The sequence below is a fragment of the Molossus molossus genome, unplaced genomic scaffold, assembly GCF_014108415.1.
Source record: "Molossus molossus isolate mMolMol1 unplaced genomic scaffold, mMolMol1.p scaffold_m16_p_2, whole genome shotgun sequence".
In the NCBI taxonomy this organism is placed as follows: domain Eukaryota; kingdom Metazoa; phylum Chordata; class Mammalia; order Chiroptera; family Molossidae; genus Molossus; species Molossus molossus.
In genome coordinates, this window is record NW_023425355.1 from 140,644,118 (window position 1) to 140,662,310 (window position 18,193).

General features: G+C 41.1%; 2 protein-coding genes across 13 annotated transcripts in view; one reads left to right on the forward strand and one right to left on the reverse strand.

The window, feature by feature from the left end:
- Window positions 1–12,008, forward strand: TRAPPC2 (trafficking protein particle complex 2). 4 transcript variants are annotated; one of them, XM_036270428.1, is made up of 7 exons: window positions 23–86; window positions 2,730–2,768; window positions 5,700–5,769; window positions 6,649–6,759; window positions 9,994–10,138; window positions 10,504–10,589; window positions 11,812–12,008. In XM_036270428.1, the coding sequence occupies exons 2-7, from the start codon at window positions 2,752–2,754 to the stop codon at window positions 11,908–11,910; spliced, it is 528 nt and encodes a 175-aa protein (XP_036126321.1). In that variant the 5' UTR covers window positions 23–86; window positions 2,730–2,751; the 3' UTR covers window positions 11,911–12,008. The 4 variants fall into 4 exon arrangements, with proteins under 4 accessions (XP_036126322.1, XP_036126323.1, XP_036126321.1 ...); XM_036270429.1 differs by lacking the exon at window positions 2,730–2,768 and having other exon boundaries at window positions 1–86; XM_036270431.1 differs by lacking the exon at window positions 5,700–5,769.
- The window catches only part of RAB9A (RAB9A, member RAS oncogene family), a 30,761-nt gene continuing 20,639 nt past the window's right edge, over window positions 8,072–18,193 (reverse strand). For 2 of the 9 annotated variants that reach the window (XM_036270418.1, XM_036270420.1), the window contains exons 4-8: window positions 16,409–17,697; window positions 13,834–13,948; window positions 12,157–12,268; window positions 9,419–9,471; window positions 8,097–8,123 (exon numbers count right to left, since the gene is read on the reverse strand). In XM_036270418.1, coding sequence (XP_036126311.1) covers window positions 17,061–17,666 — 606 coding nt within the window. In that variant the 5' untranslated portion in view covers window positions 17,667–17,697 and the 3' untranslated portion in view covers window positions 8,097–8,123; window positions 9,419–9,471; window positions 12,157–12,268; window positions 13,834–13,948; window positions 16,409–17,060. Of the gene's footprint in view, window positions 8,124–9,216; window positions 9,472–10,991; window positions 11,025–12,156; window positions 12,269–12,660; window positions 12,709–13,833; window positions 13,949–16,408; window positions 17,698–18,193 lie in introns of those variants that run through there. The other 7 variants (XM_036270421.1, XM_036270423.1, XM_036270424.1 and 4 more) reach the window with 7 other exon arrangements.

Here is an 18,193-nt window from a genome sequence, read left to right on the forward strand (position 1 = left end):
AGCTGCTCGAGGAGGCGTCCTAACTGAAGCTGTGGAGCGCGGGTCTCCGCCGCGGGAACTCACTGTGTACTTACGTCTCGGCGCAGGTAGGGGTTAGAGCGAGGTTTGGAGGGAGGGCGCTTGGGGGGCGGGCACTCCGGGGGACATCCGGACCCTGCGTGACCCGGTGTAGAGGCTGTTTCTTTATCTTGTTGCGGCCTGGGGCGCCGGGCCCAACCCGACTAGCCCCTGGCCAACTGATACCATCACAGCCCACGCGCTGCATCTGGCAGACGTCCGCCAGCTCCGGGGCTTTGCTCCTTTTCCCTTTCACTAGGTCACTCAGCCAGCCCAGGGCGTCTTAACCCGGCACTGTTGCACTTGGGGCCCGCAAAGCCTTTGTTGTGGGCGCTGCCTTGTGCACTGGTGGCTAGCAGCATCCCTGGCCTCTACCTACTACATGCCAACAACTGCCCCCCCCCCCCCCCCCCAGTTCTAACCGTCATGAATGTCTCCAGACATTGCCAGATGCCCTAGGGAGGCAGAACTCACTGGTTGGAAATCGGCGAGCTAAACTTTGAGTACAGCCGTTTGGCATGCTGTGAGGAAGATAAAGATGAGCTGGGTCCCCAAGATGCTTAAATCTAATTAGAGAAGGAAGCAGCCTCTCCAGAAGCAGTGTGAAAACATAGAGAATTGGATAAGAACTATGGTGCACTGTACACTGGCTAGAGTTTAGAAAAAGGAGAGGTGGTTGAAGATGAAAACCGACAGGGACATCTCTGGGGAAAAACTGTGACTTCATCTGGGCCTTAAGGGATATGATTTGGATGGTGGCTAAAAGAGTAATTACTTGGCACTAACAAAGGCACTGCTGTCCCCCAAACCCATGACAGTGGATAATTGATCACAGCGATTTTTCCCGATCTTTCCTGTTGGCCTCACTTAGACTCAGGTCTTTCTCAGCGCCAGTTCCTGGCAGCCACTACCGGTTGATTAGAACTGGCACAGGAAAGGAAACCTATTTGCCATCCCTAGTCAAAGCCCTCTTCCATTAGACAGCATATCATCTTTACAGATAAGATTGTGCTGTACACCCCCCTTCCCCAAGTGTCTTTTCCCCTCAGTTTCTTCAGTAGCTTTTGTCCAGAGCATTCCCTGGCCTAGACCTCACCCTCTTCCCAACACACACAGTTCAGTTATTGATTCTTTTAAAATGTGATTCCCAGAACTGAGTACTTCCCCAGAGATGAATTATTAGTGAAGAGAACATTGTCTTCTCTTAATGCAGCTTAGAATCGCATTAGCTTTTTTTGACCACTGTATCAGATTGCTGGTACTGAGCTTGCAATAAATAAAAACTTTTGGGTTCTTGTAGATAACTGCTCTTAAACAGGTTTCCTCACCCTATTGTGCGGTTCATTTTTTAAGCCCAAGTACAGCACTTTATTTTGCATCCTATTAAATTCTACTTGGTTAATTTCACACCTAATTCACCTAGCCATGGAGATATTTTTAAATCTTGAGTTTTGCTTTCTAATAAATTCGCGGCCCTTGGTGTGTTGTCTTTGAATGTGATAAGTTGGCTTCATTTCACAGTTATTGATTCAAATGTTGAGCTGGACTAGGTTAAGATCAACATCAAAGGCTCCCCAGAAGACCCAATGCTGTTTACTGATGGTAAACACTTTAACATTGAAGTCAGCTATGAGTTGCCTTCTTTATTCAAATATAATGAGTGCTTCCTGGGCCCCTGCACTGTTGTAGCTCTGAGGATACCACAGACTGTTATCATCCTAGCTCAAGGTCTCTAGTTGTTTTTAGGTGGATACCAAATTACTTCCCAAAAGGACTTACTGTCTCCTGTATTTCCCTTTCAAAACAGAAAATTTAAATTTGGCGTGACTTGATCTCAGTATAACCAGGAGTACATGAATGAAGAATAACCTACTCTATTTTTGTCTAGGGGGTTCACATTAAATGACAATATATAATAAAAGCTCCTAGTATGGTGTCTGACCAAAGAAAGCCATTTAATACATATTTGTGTTGGTGTTTTAATTTCTTTGAAAGTACCCAATTATAGAGTAGGAGATACTCCTCTTTTTTTTTTTTTCTGAAAATAGGAATAAGACTTACCTATGTCTGATGAGATAGCTCTTTTCTGTTCCTGTGACTTTTCAAATCTCACTGATTAGTAGATATATAATCACATTTATTAATCCAAGATAAATGTAGTTTGCTGAGACCTGAAGACTTGTATTTATTGAAATGTCTGGATTTTTAAAAATATTTCCATCTTGTGGTTGATAGCCTGCTTAACCTTGTGTCTTCCACATTTGCTGTTTGAAAATCATTCTCTGAGAAAACTGAAGTTCAGCAGGTCTGTGTCCTCTGTTATTGGTACACCAGGAGCAGTTGACCTTTCTCCCTTGCTTTTTTCTGACTGTAGCCTGAAAAGGCTTTGTTTCTCTTAACATATTCCACACATTTCAGCTCATTTTGGGCATTTGCCCTTCTGATGCTAGCCTCACAGGTTTCTGATGCCAGGTCCCATTTCTCTGTTCCTGACTAGTTAGTGCCCTACTTCTTACATGTCCTCTTTGAGTTCAAGGTAGTCCAGAGTTCCCTGTAGCATCACCTTGATTTCTTTAGTTGTCTCTATCCCAAAAGCAGCTCAAGTCACCCTAGCTACCAGAGACAGCTGCTGTCTTCACCACAGGTAAGAGTCCTGGCTCCCTTACTTTCAGGCGACAAGCCCTGTCCCTTGGAATGGAGGATTTCTTTATGTAAGTATCTTAACCACTTCAGCGGCTTCTCACAGTGAGTCACTTGAACACAGACTTCAGCCACCAGGCCTCTGAGACCTCCCCCACACACACCCCTGCAGGACCTCAGCTGGGCTAGTTAATCCCACCATGCCTCATTTCTGCATTCCCTTTCCTGTATTCCAGGGTCATCTCACACTGTCTAAATTACAGCCTCCTCCTCGCAGCTCCATTCTGCATCGCAGCTCCATTCTGCAAACATTGAGCACTTATTATATACTGGGCTTGGCAGGGACTCAGGCTGGAAAAAACCACAACCCCTGTTCTTTTCCATGCTGTCATTCCCATATTGCTCTAAGTAGCTTCATCTTGACACACCTATGACCTCCCCACTCCAACCTTTCCCACAATGCTTTGAAACCCATGTACCATGGTAAATGAACTCCCTTTGTCCCTACTCTTCACAGAATGCACTTTCTACCTTTTTGCTGACACTTCCTTGAGTATTTCCTTTTTTTCTCATGCCTGCAAGGTTTATTTTCAGCTTTGACATGTGTGTTAGTTTCCTACTGCTGCCATAACAAATTGCCACAAATTTAGTGGCTTAAAACAACACAAATGCATTACATTACAGTTCTTAGCATAGAAGTCCGACATGGATCTCATTAGGCTGAAATCCAGGTATCAGGAAAGCTTCATTCCCTTCTGGAGGCTCTTGGGGACAATCTTCCTTTGTCCTGTCCAGCTTCTGGAGGCCACCCATATTCTGTGACTGGTGGCCCCTTCATCTTTAAAGCCAGAAACGTTGCATCTCGTGACCATCCTGTAGTCACATTCCCCCCTGATGTCCTTTTGTGCCTCCCTTCCACTTTTAAAGCATTGGGCCCATCTAGGTAGTCCAGGATCATCTCCCTGTCTTTAGGTCAGCTGATGAGCAACCTTCTACCAGCAGCTTCAATTCCCCTTTACCTTATAAATTAACATCCACAGGTTCCTGATATTAGGATGTGGACATCTTGGTGGGGGGGTGGCTATTCTGACTACCACTCCATTTTCAAAACTGACATGTTCATTTTCATCCCTTTTCCTTCCCTTATTTCTTTTCTCCGTGAATAGCATTGCATCCTGATACTCTGTTTGATCACCTCGGTTAGACATTTGGAAACATCCTCAGTTTCCCCATTTAATCCATTGCTAAGTTCTGTGCAGCTCCCTCCTCCATACCTCAAGACCCAGTCTTCCTTGGAGATGCTTGAAGGGCCCCTGTTTCAGATTATGGGAAAGTTGAGCAGATATACACAACTCACACAAACACAGCAGTTGCTTTATTTGTATTGTTTGTGTTACATATTGGAGTTTAAGTAATACTTCATGGGTGGAGGGAAGTTAGAGGAGATCCCAGAACTTAAAAAGAAAAAGTTTGGAATCATTGATCTAGAGCTGCACTGTCCAATCCAGTATCCATGAACCACATGACTATTTAAATTTTAATCAATTACAATTAAATAAAATTTCAAATGCTCATTAGCCTCCAGTGGCTACCACATCGGACAGGACAGTGCAGGTGTAGAGCACTTCCATTCTTGAAGAAAGTTCCAATTGTAGGACAGCTCAGTGTTCTAGAGAATGTCTCCCCTTTGCCCACTCCCTAGGCATAGTAAGCCATCAAACATTAAATGATGGTAGATATCCCCTTCCTGAGACAATGTGGTTGTATGGTTTCCTTCCACTTCACCTTTCAGCTTTTCCTTGTCAGAATTGAAGAGTTACTGTCCTTCAGCGGTTTGTGAAATGAAATTCTTGGCAGCTCGAGTTCTGCCCAGCTGTGTACTTTGTGACACAACCTTTATGCAGTATTTCCTTCAGTGCCCGTTCTGTCTATTCTCACTCTGACTTAGCACTATGCTTCTCTCCCAGTCATGGATTTCCATACGGGGGGGGAGTGTGTTAGGAGTGGTAACTTTGATAGATATATATATATATCTATCTATATATATATATATATATCTATATCTATATATAGATAGATAGATAGATAGATAGATATATAGATAATATATATATATATATTCTTCTGCAACTTCTTAAATGTGCGTGGGGAGAGGTGTCTGCCTTTTTTTTTTTTTTTTTTGCTGCTGCTGCTTAAATATTTGTGCTGAAGAAAGTAAGCCCTTCCCTTGGCAAACTCCAGCTAGGAAACCTATTCCAGCAAAAATGAATTATATCATTGTTGACTTGGTTAAAATTTCAAGCTCCCATCCCTCTTCCCCTCACTTTCTCTTGAGAATTATGGCCAATTCTTCTAGTTTGGCATAGCTTTTCTATCATTCCTGCTTGTCTTTGTTATCCAGTTTTACTATTTGGGCCTTTTTCTCATTTTTCCCCTAAAACAGGAACCAACTTTTTCTGTAAAGGGCCAAGTGGTCTCTGTCACAACTGCTCAACTCTGCCATTGTATGCAAAAGTAGCCTGCAAGCTGTAGTGTGGCCACCCCTGCCCCAAATAACATTTTAAATTCTACTTACTTCATCATGAGGCCCTGGCTGCCTACTTTTTTTTCCAGGCATGGCCTTCCAATTCCAGCTGTGCCCTGATTTCCTTTACAAAATGTTGTATTCATTAGGAAATATATTTCAGATTTCTTTGGCCTTTGTTGCATTTTCTGTGTGAATCAGCAGGAGCCCTAGTGAGGCTTGATGAGCCCTGGACTCTGGCACACCTCAGTTGTACTTTCCCCAGGACTGGGACTGTACGCTCCCAGTTAATCAGATTTCCGCCCCATGTGGAGACCTTACTAGTCACTACATCTCTCCTTGCATATGCTCTTTCGAGTTGTTCTAGATAACCTTTACTGAGCTGTGCTGGGTGCGTTACATGCATTAGGTTCTGTAATCCTCAAACTCACCCTAAGGAAGCTATGATTGTTATCTCAATTATCTCTGTTTTACTCAGGACACAGCACTGTGAGAAGGAAACACATTGGGAGTGGGAGATTAAGGACCCTTGGGTGGTCACATTACTGGTAAGTGGCAGAGCAAGACTTGAACCTAGCTTTGTCTGATTCCAAACACCCTGTGCTAAAAATACATACATAAATCTGTCTGTCCATCCCTACATCCGGATTTTGATTGTGGATGCTAAAAGCCACAGAATCATTGATTCCTCCCCATACCTACCACTTTCTCTTAGTTTTATTTCTTCAGCAAACCTATTAATCCTAGTTCCCAGTCCCCCTATTGCCTCAGAACATCTTCCTTTTTGGATTAAGATTTCTTCCATCTTTTCTAGACTATAAAACCTTCTTCCTTTCTCATAAATGCTGTCAGAAGAGGTATATCATAGGCTCTTTTATTTGCAGAAACTTATTATTTGTAGCATACATGCTTCAGGTAGGAAGAAGAAAAATACAGGTAATGGCTGTGATTAAATGCTATGAGTATGTCTCCTTTGTGTAAATGACATGAGGTAGAGTTGTTTTTAGCTTCCTTGGAACCATCTCCTGAAAATTCCTAAGGCAAGCCAATTATTTCTTAATCAGCACCCTTTATTAATGTTTCCAGGTGTTAGTGCTAATGCTAACTACTGGTCCAGTCTAAGTATAGCCCAGCTTGCTCTAAATGCTCTGAACTTTCAGATCATAATAATATTGTTTTTTATGGTTTTATATTAGAGGTCTTCCAATTTCCCTATGAAAATATAGGAGTGGATTCTACAGGGCATATCCCAGGTATAGTCCAAAAGCCATATATCTATGTTAGTATAATGAAAATCAGTCCAAGCTTAGTGGACTTCTCTACAATGTCAGGTTTAAGTTTAAAAAAACAAATTCTAGACTTCCTGTTGACAATTTTTGGTTTTCAGTATTGAATACTAAAAATATGTCTTATTTTCATTTAATTAGGAGCGTATATTGAGGACAATGTCTGGAAGCTTCTACTTTGTAATTGTTGGCCACCATGATAATCCAGTTTTTGAAATGGAGTTTCTGCCAGCTGGAAAAGCAGAATCCAAAGTGCGTATGGAACCTTTTTTAAAAAATCTCATAAGAATTGTCATGCTGTTGTAGATAATGGTGTGATATGATTTTGGAACTGGAGATCTGGACAGATGAGGGAATGGGAATCCACCACAATTACACAAGGCTTACTCTGCAGTCCTACGGATTGGTAGGAACCAGCCAGGGAACGTCCTCTGAATTGTTTATAACCTTCTTTATCAGCATACACTTCAGCATGTACTATCAGGATGCTCTGGGCCTCTTTTCCTTGGTCTTCAGTTCACTGTGCCACCCAACTAGGAAAAGCCACTCCTTAAGCACATGGAACATGGTCCACCCATAGTGGGTCTGGAAAAACAGTCATGGCTGTCTTGAAATGGCATGAAAGCCCATCCTGTCCCAGCAAATCACATTTTTCATCAGGACATACATAGTAAACTCATTTACACCTGGGAGGGTTAAAAGGGACCCTTACTGACATGTCTTCCTGCTGTCCCTGAGACTACAGTAGTTTCCAGTGACCTATATTATCTACTGGCTGGTGCCCACATGCTCTCCTCCCCAGTGACACACTCAACCTCCTTGTTGTCAAAAACGCTTCTAGAAAAACAGGCTTGGTTGGGGAACATGTCTCCATTCAGAGTAAACAGAGACGTAGAGTCTTGAGATGATAATAGTTGGGTGCCTTCCATCTTTCTGTACTAGTCCATGTACTAGACAACTTGTGTCTCTCTCAACCTCCAAAAATAAGCTTTAATGTTCTTTAAGACAGGAAATGATTTTTGAAATTAATTGTAATGCATAATATCCAGTCTAGTGTAGGATACTCTTCAACTATTCAGATCTTGCCACTAAAATAAGATAGAAATTTAAGTGATTATCCTACCAGGTGTTATTTTCCCACATTCCTGTGATCATGCTGCTCATTAAAAATTTGGTTTGAGGCATTTCTGTAGCAGTAGTTGCTTTGTGTTACAGTACACAGCTACTTAAATATAGTTCCTGTGCACTCCTGTGGCCTGGTGATACGTAGAGTAGTGCATATAAAAATATTGCCCTGGCCAGTTTGGCTCAGCAGTTAGAGCTTCGGCCTGCGGACCAGAGAGTCCTGGTTCCTGCTAGGGGCACGTACCTCGGTTGCAGTTTGTCCCTGGCCCCGGTTGGGGTCATGGTGGCAACCACTCAATGTGTCTCTCTCACATCGATGTTTCTCCCTCTTACTTCCTCCTTCTCTCCTTCCCAGTCTATCTGAAGATAAATGCAAAAAAAAAAAAAAAAAGTGTCCTCTGGTGAGGATAAAAACAAAACAAAACTCATTACCACTTACCTTCTAAAAGCATTTCTACAGTTTTCTCCTCATCTCTTAAGATTGATCATCACTGTAAAGTAATGGAAAATGCTGCTGTAAGCCAGACACAAAATACATCTATTTCTCTAAGGATTAAATTATCTGCATCACGGTAAACATGCTTTAGCTGTGTGAGGGATTCCAGGCAACTGGTAGCCTCCCTCCAGCCCTGTCATGGGAGCAGCCTCCTCAACAAAAAGGCGGTATTAGTTTCCTAGGGCTGCCATTATAGAGTACAAAAACTGGGTGGCTTAGCTCAACCGAAGTGTATTATCTCACAGTTCTGGAGGTCAGAAGTCCAAGATCAAGGGTGGGCAGGGCTGTGGCTCCTGGGGCACAGAAGGTGCTTGGGAAGGGCCTGTTCCAGCCTCTCTCCTGGTTTCTGGTAGTTCCTTGGTTTGTGGCAGCAGAATTCCAGTCTTGACATGGCTTTCTCCCTAGGTGTGTGTATGTCCAAATGTGTCCCCCCCTTTTTTCTCTTTTTTTTTTTTATCCTCACCCAAGGACATTTTTTGATATTTTGTTCAGATAGAGTGGGATGGAGACAAAGAGAGAGAGAAACATCGACATGAAACGGACATATCGAGTGGTTGCCACCCACACGACCCAACCAGGGCCGGGAACAAACTGCAACCGAAGTACGTGCTCTTAGCGGGAACTGAACCCGGGTCTCTCCAGACCGCAGGCCAATGCTCTAACTGCTGAGCCAGACCGGCCAGGGCAAATGTCCCCTTTTTTAGAATACATCAGTCATATTGGACTGGAACCCACTCTAGCATGACCTTGTGTTAACTAATTATATCTGCAACAACCATCTTTCCAAATTAGGCAGCATTCTAAGGTACTGGGGGTTGGGATTTCAACGTAGAAATGGTGAGGTGTGCACAATTCAACCCATAACAGAGGTATTCTTTGAAAAATGCATTTTGAAAGTAAGAATTTCATAGGAGTAAGACTGCATTTCAGGTTGTGAATTCCCTCTCCACATCATGGTGGGACATTCCTACCTTCTCCTCCAGCTAAGCTATTTCAGTCTATGTAAAGGATACTCCCAGCTCTGATGGGACTGTCTCCTGCTGTCACACAGGTGACAGACTGTTACAGGGCTTAATCATGGCCTCCTGCCACTCCTAGGTCCCCTGCCATGTAAACTCCTTACACCTGAAAGAGGCATATGCCAACCCTTTAGGAGTACCACCTCCTTGCCTGTCCTCACTGCTCACCAAGGGTTACTGCAGGAAGCCTCCCCCTCACTCCCACCTCGAGGCTTGTGCCAACGACACCTCTCTGTAGGTCTCCTTCACCACCTGTTCAGCCCCAGCTTACCTAAGTTGCTGTCCTTTATCCACAACCTCTTAGGTATTTTTTCCTGTTTTCCTCTAAAAAGATACAAGAAGAGGGTCAGTGGGGGAGAAATGGGGGACATCTATAAAACTTTCAACAAGATAAATTTTTTTTTAAATTAAAAAATAAAAAGCAAAGTTTTTAAAAAAGTGAAGAAATCGAAGTGGTTAGAAGTAAAAAAAAAAAGACACAGCTTCTTGAAAGGAGGATCTATTTCTTTTCAACTAGTTTTTCCCCCCATTATGCTTAAAAGGTTACAGATATTGGTAACTTTTCTTGAACACATTTATTAATATACATTATAATCAGTGTTATACTGTAATTAATACATTAGAATTGGCTGTTTCTATTTATTGAGTTTTAGATACCAAATTTTAAAGTAGAATATGATGTGAAAACACGGAAGATCTTTTATAAGTCTCACGCCAATAACAAGTGAAAAGCAGAAAGTGCCCCCCCCCCGACAAGAACTATGTATAGGATTTACAGAATTAAATTTTGGCTTTCTTGATGCTGTATGGAAGTGTTAATCTGGTGCTGCTCACACTGTCATCTAGGATGATCATCGTCATCTGAACCAGTTCATAGCTCATGCTGCCCTCGACCTAGTAGATGAGAATATGTGGCTGTCTAACAACATGTACTTGAAAACTGTGGACAAGTTCAATGAGTGGTTTGTTTCAGCCTTTGTTACTGCAGGTCATATCCTTACTATTTTAATAAAGATATCTAACTAAAAGTTGGGGTACCAAACTAGACCATGAGACATAGATGCCAGGCTGAGACTGTGGACTTCAAAGTGTCAGGTAAAAATTGCCATTTACGGGGCTACTTTTATTTATTTATTTAAAGGAAAAAAATACATTTTTTTTACTATCATTTTAAAACCAGGTCTCGTATATAAAACTTAAGTTTGTCTGAGCCCTATCAAGGTTGGTTTTACTTTATTTTGTAGATATTTTTAACTTTAAAAGATTATGCTGTCTTTAAGATAAAACTAACCTAACTTTGAACTGGTTGCTTTTTGGTTTTCATTTCTGAGAAAGATTATACCTTAATTATTTCACATATGAGATTTATTATGCTTCATGACATAAGGCAAGAAGATGGAATAAAGAACTTCTTTACTGATGTCTATGACTTATACATAAAGGTATGTATGTTCTGTAACTTTTGAAATCTGGTCATCAAAAAGGGTTTGAACTTTGATAGGGAACCTGCCTGTTGAAGTGACCTCTATACTAATTTTCATCTCAGACTAGCTCTCCCTCAGTCAGAACCATCCCTGGCGGCTCCCTCATCAGGCAAGTCTTCACCATCAGGTTAACACATATTTAGGAAAAGAACTCATGGTCATTTTAAAATCTATTTCATTCTCCTCCTTTTGGTACATAGAGTTGCTTTTACTAGGGAACCCTAAAGAGAGAGAATGTAGTGTTCTCCATAGGAGAAATTGCTTTATAATTTTAATCTAAAATGTTTTCCATCTACTTTACAAATAAGTTACAATGCAGTGAATACCGATCATAAATCAGCGGGTTTATCAAATAATTACCCAAGGAGAATGGTGCCACCGCATTTCTTGATACTTAATTGGAAAAAAATAAAATAATAATAGGACATCAGTGGTGAAACTGCAGTGCTGACAACAGTATTTAATAATTTAAATATTCCGTATTTGAACAAGGTTTTTTGCATAGTAGCACAGCTAATAATCAATATTCCTAGTTAGCAGGACCAAATAAGAATATTTAGCTCTCTTATAAAGATAGACAAAGTGATTAAGGTGGAAAAATTGATAACTCTTTTCCTCTTTAGTGATTACATTTGTTGTTAACAATTTTCTCTGACATGTTATGATACACTCCTTACATTATCTGAGAAACTGATCATTTAGCCTTGTGTTAAAGGAGAGTATTGAAAACCCGAGTTAAAAAATAACCACACGAGAGTCAGTGTGGTATAACTTTTTCTTAACTCTGAGCATATGGCAGATTTTTAGTTTGTATTTTATGTAGCCAAAGAGTCTTACAGACTAATCCATATGTTTACAATTAATGTAAGTACATTAGTAATTCGCACACAGAGTGAATCCTGAAAGTTAATTTTGCTTACATAGGCAACACTTATCATACCACCATCAGTTTTGCCACAGGTATTGCTCAAAATGAAAATACCAAGACAAAAATTTCCATAAGGGGAAGTTGCTATTTAATAATGGTACATTTTCGTGGAAACTTAAAAATGTGGTCTTCAGACTTCTGTTTTGAATGTCTTTGATGGTCTTTTCATTTAAAACTTAAAATAATTTAGAGATCTATGATTTGTCAGCCTTTTTACTCTGACAGACTCACTAAAACTTTCTTCTTTCCTAGTTTGCAATGAACCCATTTTATGAACCCAATTCTCCTATTCGATCCAGTGCATTCGACAGAAAAGTTCAATTTCTTGGGAAGAAACACCTTTTAAGCTGAATGCAGAAAAATTCAGAAATAAACAATGTTGCTACAATGGGGTATACTCAGGAATGTGTACATTGTAACTTACTTGATTAAATAACCTGGAATACTTTTACTTGTAGTCTCAGTTTATCTAAACCTAATGCAATTCCTTTTATAGTTAAAAATAGTACATTCAGTTTCTTAGAATTAACGGTAGATCAATATTTGCTTACGAATAGTTTATTTATAAGGAGTTATTTATCAATAACCTTGAAATACCTTTAAAAATAAGAGAAGCTTTTGACTTTCCTCATTCAGATAGCTTGATCTTGATGAAAAATCCAGAAACAAATGTCACTGTCAAGATTTAGTAGATTTAGAACCGCAGCGCCTGCAGTGGGGAATGAAGCTTGTAGCACGTACATGGACTTATCCATACATCTAGAGATGATATAAAAATGTATGGGCACTGTGCATAGCACTACCCAATAAGCCAAAGCAAACAGCTTTTGCAGTGCCACATGACTCTCCCTAAGACGGGACAGTGATCCTTCTGTCATTCTGGAATCTGGGATCCATGTCTGTAAAATGGGAGACTGGTCCCAAAGTGCCAGGTTGTGTTCTGTTATTTCCTTTCCCTTAGACAGTATCCTAAAGATGAAATGAACCTGTTGGTATCTGTGTTAGTAAAAAGTTGTAAGGCAATTTTAGAGTTGTAAACAGAGAAAAGCTTGTATTACATTAGCATTAACATTTGCATTCCTAGCCTTTTAGGCTGTATACCGGAGGGGGCAGGAGTGGTCTCTTGTACTGTAACAGTGTGGGATCTTACTGTAAACGAGTGAATGTCAATCAAAAAGCAAGTTATGTAACCACATACATTCTATGCTAATTGTGAGCACTTAAATAATTTTGTTCCATTCTGAATAACTTGAGCAAGTAACTCTAGGTTTGGTATTGTATCTTTGTGTGAAGTTGCTATCATAGTTTTTCACCCTATTTATTTGATTTCTTAAATAAAAATGTTTGTCCAAGATTATGGAACTTGAATATCGAATTTTTGAAGTGCTGCTCACCCTGCCATCACTACCATTTTAGTTTTATTTCTCCTATCAAAAGTCTGCAAATATATATATATATATATATCTTAACCCATTTTACAGAACTTGGATCGCCTGAGTTAGGTGCTGAAGCTTTGGGAGCAGAAAAAGATATTCAGCTGAAAATCTAGGAGTAATTTCAGCCATGCTCACTAGAGACCCAAACACATATTTATTGTATGTAGTTTGCTCTGCCCTCAATGACCATATAGCACAGAGGGCTGTGGTGAACACAGCCAGTGTTTTAGCAGAAGTTCTGGGGTGGTGACCCATCCACTCCTGGCTCAGCCACACAACAGCGGTGCCCTAGAAACAGCATTCCTTTTCTCTAGGCTTGTGAGGGTGAGATGAGAACAAGTAACAAGAGCCCTGTGTGAACATATTACTGTAGTTAAGTACCAAATTTCATGTATGCCTGCATCTTTGAAGGAGCTCTAAAGCAAGTCCAGCGATGAGTGTAGGAGCTGGTGGGTGGCTGCATGGGGAAAGCATACTGGGCACAAAGGTATGGAAAAAAGCAGGCTGAACACGGGGATAGGACAGCTGATGGGACAGAAGCAGGACTGGTGTGAGGGGAAAACCACAGGCTGACAAAAACGCTAGAGTCGGAAAAGCATAGATCTGGTAGTAGCTGTTACTGAAGGTCGCAGAACACAAAGAGCAGTGAAGGGACATCAGTAGCACCCTGGGCATTAGGCTCCACTGAGCACAGGTATTTAATTTGTAATTGTTAGCACTCCCTAAGTGATCCAAATAAAATGCACCAATCTGGTTTTGTCCTTTCCTAGAAGGCTGCATTGTTGCCCCATTTTCCACATATGCAGAGACCCATCAATCTCTGCTCTGTCCAATATACCTGTGATCTTTTTCTTCAGTCACAATAGCACTTCCTGGTTGGCAGTCCACAGTGGTGACTTCTCAGAATCCACAGGTCCATTTTTCTACTTAACATTTCACTGTCCCACAAGCCACTGGTTTTGTGAGAGAACTGGCGTCAGTGTCATACTACAGTGAAAGCGTACGCAAGTTTTTATAGAAATGGAAAACAAGGTTTTCTTTAAAGACAAGGAACATCTAGGATGTTTTAACTTCAACTAGGAAATTCTTCACAAGGGTGAAGGAGGTGACAACTTTGAAGTAACCCATTGATGAAGTACCTTCCCATCTTCCACACAGCCTGCTATAACTGCCATCTCCGCAGTCAAATGTACATTTGTCCATTTTCTGAGGTCAGTAGTTTGCCTTTAACAGCGAACTCCAAGGCTTTACATTCAGGCAGCATGGAAGCACAGTCACAGATGGCCCAACACCGAGTGGTGAGCAACAGTACAATAGCAGGCCCCTCCTGGAACCAGTCCTTTCACTTGCTTTTGGGGCTCCGCAGCTATTGGCGCCCCTCCTGCACCTACTGCTTTGTTCCCGAACTCTAGTTTTTCCCATACCTCTCATCTTTGTATAGGTAACACCAACCTATTAAATCACCTTTATTTTCTTCAAAAGAACCAGATGTTCAGCTATGTTATGCTGCTGGTTGAAAAGCTTTTCCATCAGTTATTTGTAGTTTCTTTGAAGGACAAAGCTCTTCAGTCAGGTTTTGTTCTTAGTTATCACATTTCAGTACCATGTTTGCTATATTAACCCTTATTTCTTGGATCCCTTTAAGTCATGATGTGAAGCTGGATTACTCTCCCTTCTGTCAGCCTGTCTACACATATGAAGACCTATTCCTTTGATCATTTTTGCTGCCCAACTCTAGACCACTTGAATGCCAACTAATCTAATCTTTAGTTATCTCAAAATAGATTCATTGAAAAGATGCTTAAAAGTTTAAGAACACTAGCCCTGGCCAGTTTGACTCAGCAGTTAGAGCATCAGCCTGTGGTCCAGAGAGACTCAGGTTCGGTTCCTGCTAATGGCATGTACCTCCGTTGCAGTTTGTCCCCGGCCCTGGTTGGTCGTGCGGGAGGCAGCCACTCAATGTGTCCCTTTCACGTCGATGTTTCTCTCTCTTTCAATCTCCCCTTCCCACTCTATCTGAACAAAAAATGGAAAACTGTCCTCGGGTGAGGATAAAAAAAAAAGTTTAAGAACACTAAGGTATTATTAGTAAAATCTATATAAGTAACAAAATTACATTTTGTAAATACCTATACACACATTATGGGCCAAATTGCTCCTCTACCCCCCAAATTTATATGTTGATGTCCTAACCCCCACCCAACCCTCAGAATGTGGCTGTATTTGGAGATGGGGGCCTTTAAAAAGGTGATTAAGTTAAAATGAGCCCATTTGAGTGGGCCTAACCCAATCTGATATCCTTGTAAAAGGAAGTTTGGACGTAGATGGGGAAGAACACAGGAAAAGTCATCTGCAAGCCATAGGGACAGACCTCAGGAGAGGAAAGGTCATCTGCAAACCACACGGAGACCTCAGGAGAAACTAAACCTACTAACACCTTGATCTCGACTTCTAGCCTCCAGCATTGTGAGAAAAGAAATTCCCATTGTTGAAGCCACACAATCTGCACTTTGTTATGCCAGCCTAACATGTTATGCCAGACTAACAAATTAATACAATATGCTTTTCTTATGTTCTAGTTATCTAGACCAATCTGTTAATGGTGGATTCCAATTTTATTTTTTTGGGCGGAGGAGGTGGGTTTTTTTTGGGGGGGGGGGGGGGCGGGCGATTATAAATAATAAAAACTAGAGCTCTAACCTGAAAATATGAAGACATTTCATTTCTCCAAGTTAAAAATGTTAAAATGTTTTCCTTATAGCCAAATTGCTATGTTAGGAAATAAGACTGAAAAGCTTAGCTTAGTCCTGGTCAGTGTGGTTCAGTGGTCTGTCACAGCATCAGCCCATGCTCGATTCCAGGTCAAGGGCATGTGCCTGGGTTGCAGGTTCGATCCCTACCCCAGTCAGGGTGCTTGAGGGAGGCAACCAATGTCTCTGTCTCTCACATCAATGTTTCTCTCCCTCCCCCCCCCCTCCACTCTCTCTGAAAATCAATGGAATAAAATATAGTCGGGTGAGGATTAACAAAATAATTAAAAAGCTTAGCTTTCTGTAATGATACTTTTTTTCAGTGGTTTCCAATGAGTGGAGTCAGGGTAAGAAATATATCTATTTAGCTTCTCAAAATGTACCCTTGCCACCCCAAGCATGTCCTTTGATAACCCACCGCTCCACAGCCAGCATCCTGTCTTCACTGACACACAGTCTAGGCATTGTTTTGCCTCTGAAGGATGGAATTGGCATGAATGCATAGCACATGAACTTTACCCACAAAAGACCACCATTTGCTTTATCAGTAAGTCTGGTCATTGCAGCAAGGTGAAAAATCTTGAGAGCAAATCACTAAACAATGTTCAGTGAAAGAGAAGACACTAAATAAATACACAACCAAATACAGATGTCCTCTCTTACCCTCACACAAAGTACAATCTTTCTTCGCATTTCCTCTATGATAAAGTTGGCTTCTGGGGTTGGGCGTGGCAAACGTGTGGCACATAAATGACGAGCGATTACTGGTGAGATCAATTCTGATATGTAGAATGAAAATGTGAACAAATAATTTTAAAGAGAATGAGGAAGTAATCAAATCACTGCAGCGCAAATAAATGCATTCAATTTTAATCTTTAATATCTAACATTATTGCTTTAGGAAAATTTTCCCCTGAACCAGGAATATATGCTAATTACATAAAAATACAGACATATAAAAAGTAGTTCTCCATTTTCCCAGGAAAAGAACAATGTTTTCTAGAATACTCAAGTGTTTTGTTTTAATCACAATTTAAAGTCTTGATCATCTCATTAGCTCTGTAACTTACACATTTAAATTAAATGTTATTAGACAACCGTTACAATTTATAAATGTAAGGTGCCATTATTGAGTAAATAGATTTTTCGGTGAATGTGTCCCTTTTCCCACCCACTTATGAAGGAAGCAGCAATATGGTTAGTTTAATTTTATGAGTACATGATCTATTGCTTCAAACCCTAATTCTCCTCTCCCCCGTGTTTATTCATGTGTACGTGTGAGCTGATTAGAATGCTTGGGCAACCTCTCTCAGGATCAACAGCAAGAGGAGCTAGACTTGGGTTTTCGGTGCAGACTAACGGTGTCTGTCTGAATCAAGTGATCCGACCTATCCTCGGTGGCAAGCACTCTTCGAACTGCTTCTTCAAAGGCCGCTGCAACATTCGTGGCATCTTTTGCACTTGTTTCAAAGTAAGGGTAGTCGCCGTTGTCCCTGCACCAGGCTTGGGCTTCTTCTGTAGACACCTGCCGTTCACTTATGTCAATCTTATTACCCAAAATCACAAAAGGAAAACTTTCAGGCTCTTTCACATCTGCATAATATATGAATTCTTTCTTCCAGTTATTCAAGTTCTGGAAGCTTTGAGAATCATCAACACTAAAAGTGAGCAGGCAACAGTCAGAACCTCTGTAAAAGGGCGTCCTCAGACTTCTGAATCTCTCTTGACCGGCCGTGTCCCAAATCTGCATAGTAACTAAATGTCCATCTACCTCTAAATCTTTGTTTAAAAATTCCACACCTATTGTATGGAAGAGCTGGATATCAAACTTATTAGTCACATATCTGTTCATAAGAGAACTCTTCCCAACTCCACCATCTCCAAGGAGAATTACTTTAAAAAGTGATGATTTTCCTGCCATTATTAATCTGAAGATCTCTGACTTCACAACTCTGTAAAATAAAAAGGTACCATTACATTCCTTCATACCTATACACTACTCTACACGATTTATGAATATCAGCATTTAAGGAAAATGAACACAGAACACCAATTCCTTTCTGCACAGAGAATACCTAACAGTAAGAGCTATCATTTACTGCTCCAGGCACTACCCTACCATTACCCCCTGTGACAGCTGCTGAGGGCTCAGTCTTGCCCTTCCTTGAGCCTCAGCTGACTGAAGCTGGCACTCAAGGCCAAGTCTGACCCCAAACACCCTGCTCTCAACAGTTTCTCTCTACTCACAATAAGCCCTGCCACCATTTGTTAGAGGTGCAGTAGGAGACTGAAGTAGGCAAGTCTGCATGACAACTTCAAACAGCCCTATGGTGACACAGTAACAGTGTTCACCGCTGGCTTTCCTCTCCTGCCAGGGGAAAGTTTCCACCATGACCCCCCACTTCTCCTCCAGTGCTATCACCATAGGAGATGGTAACCAGGAAACCA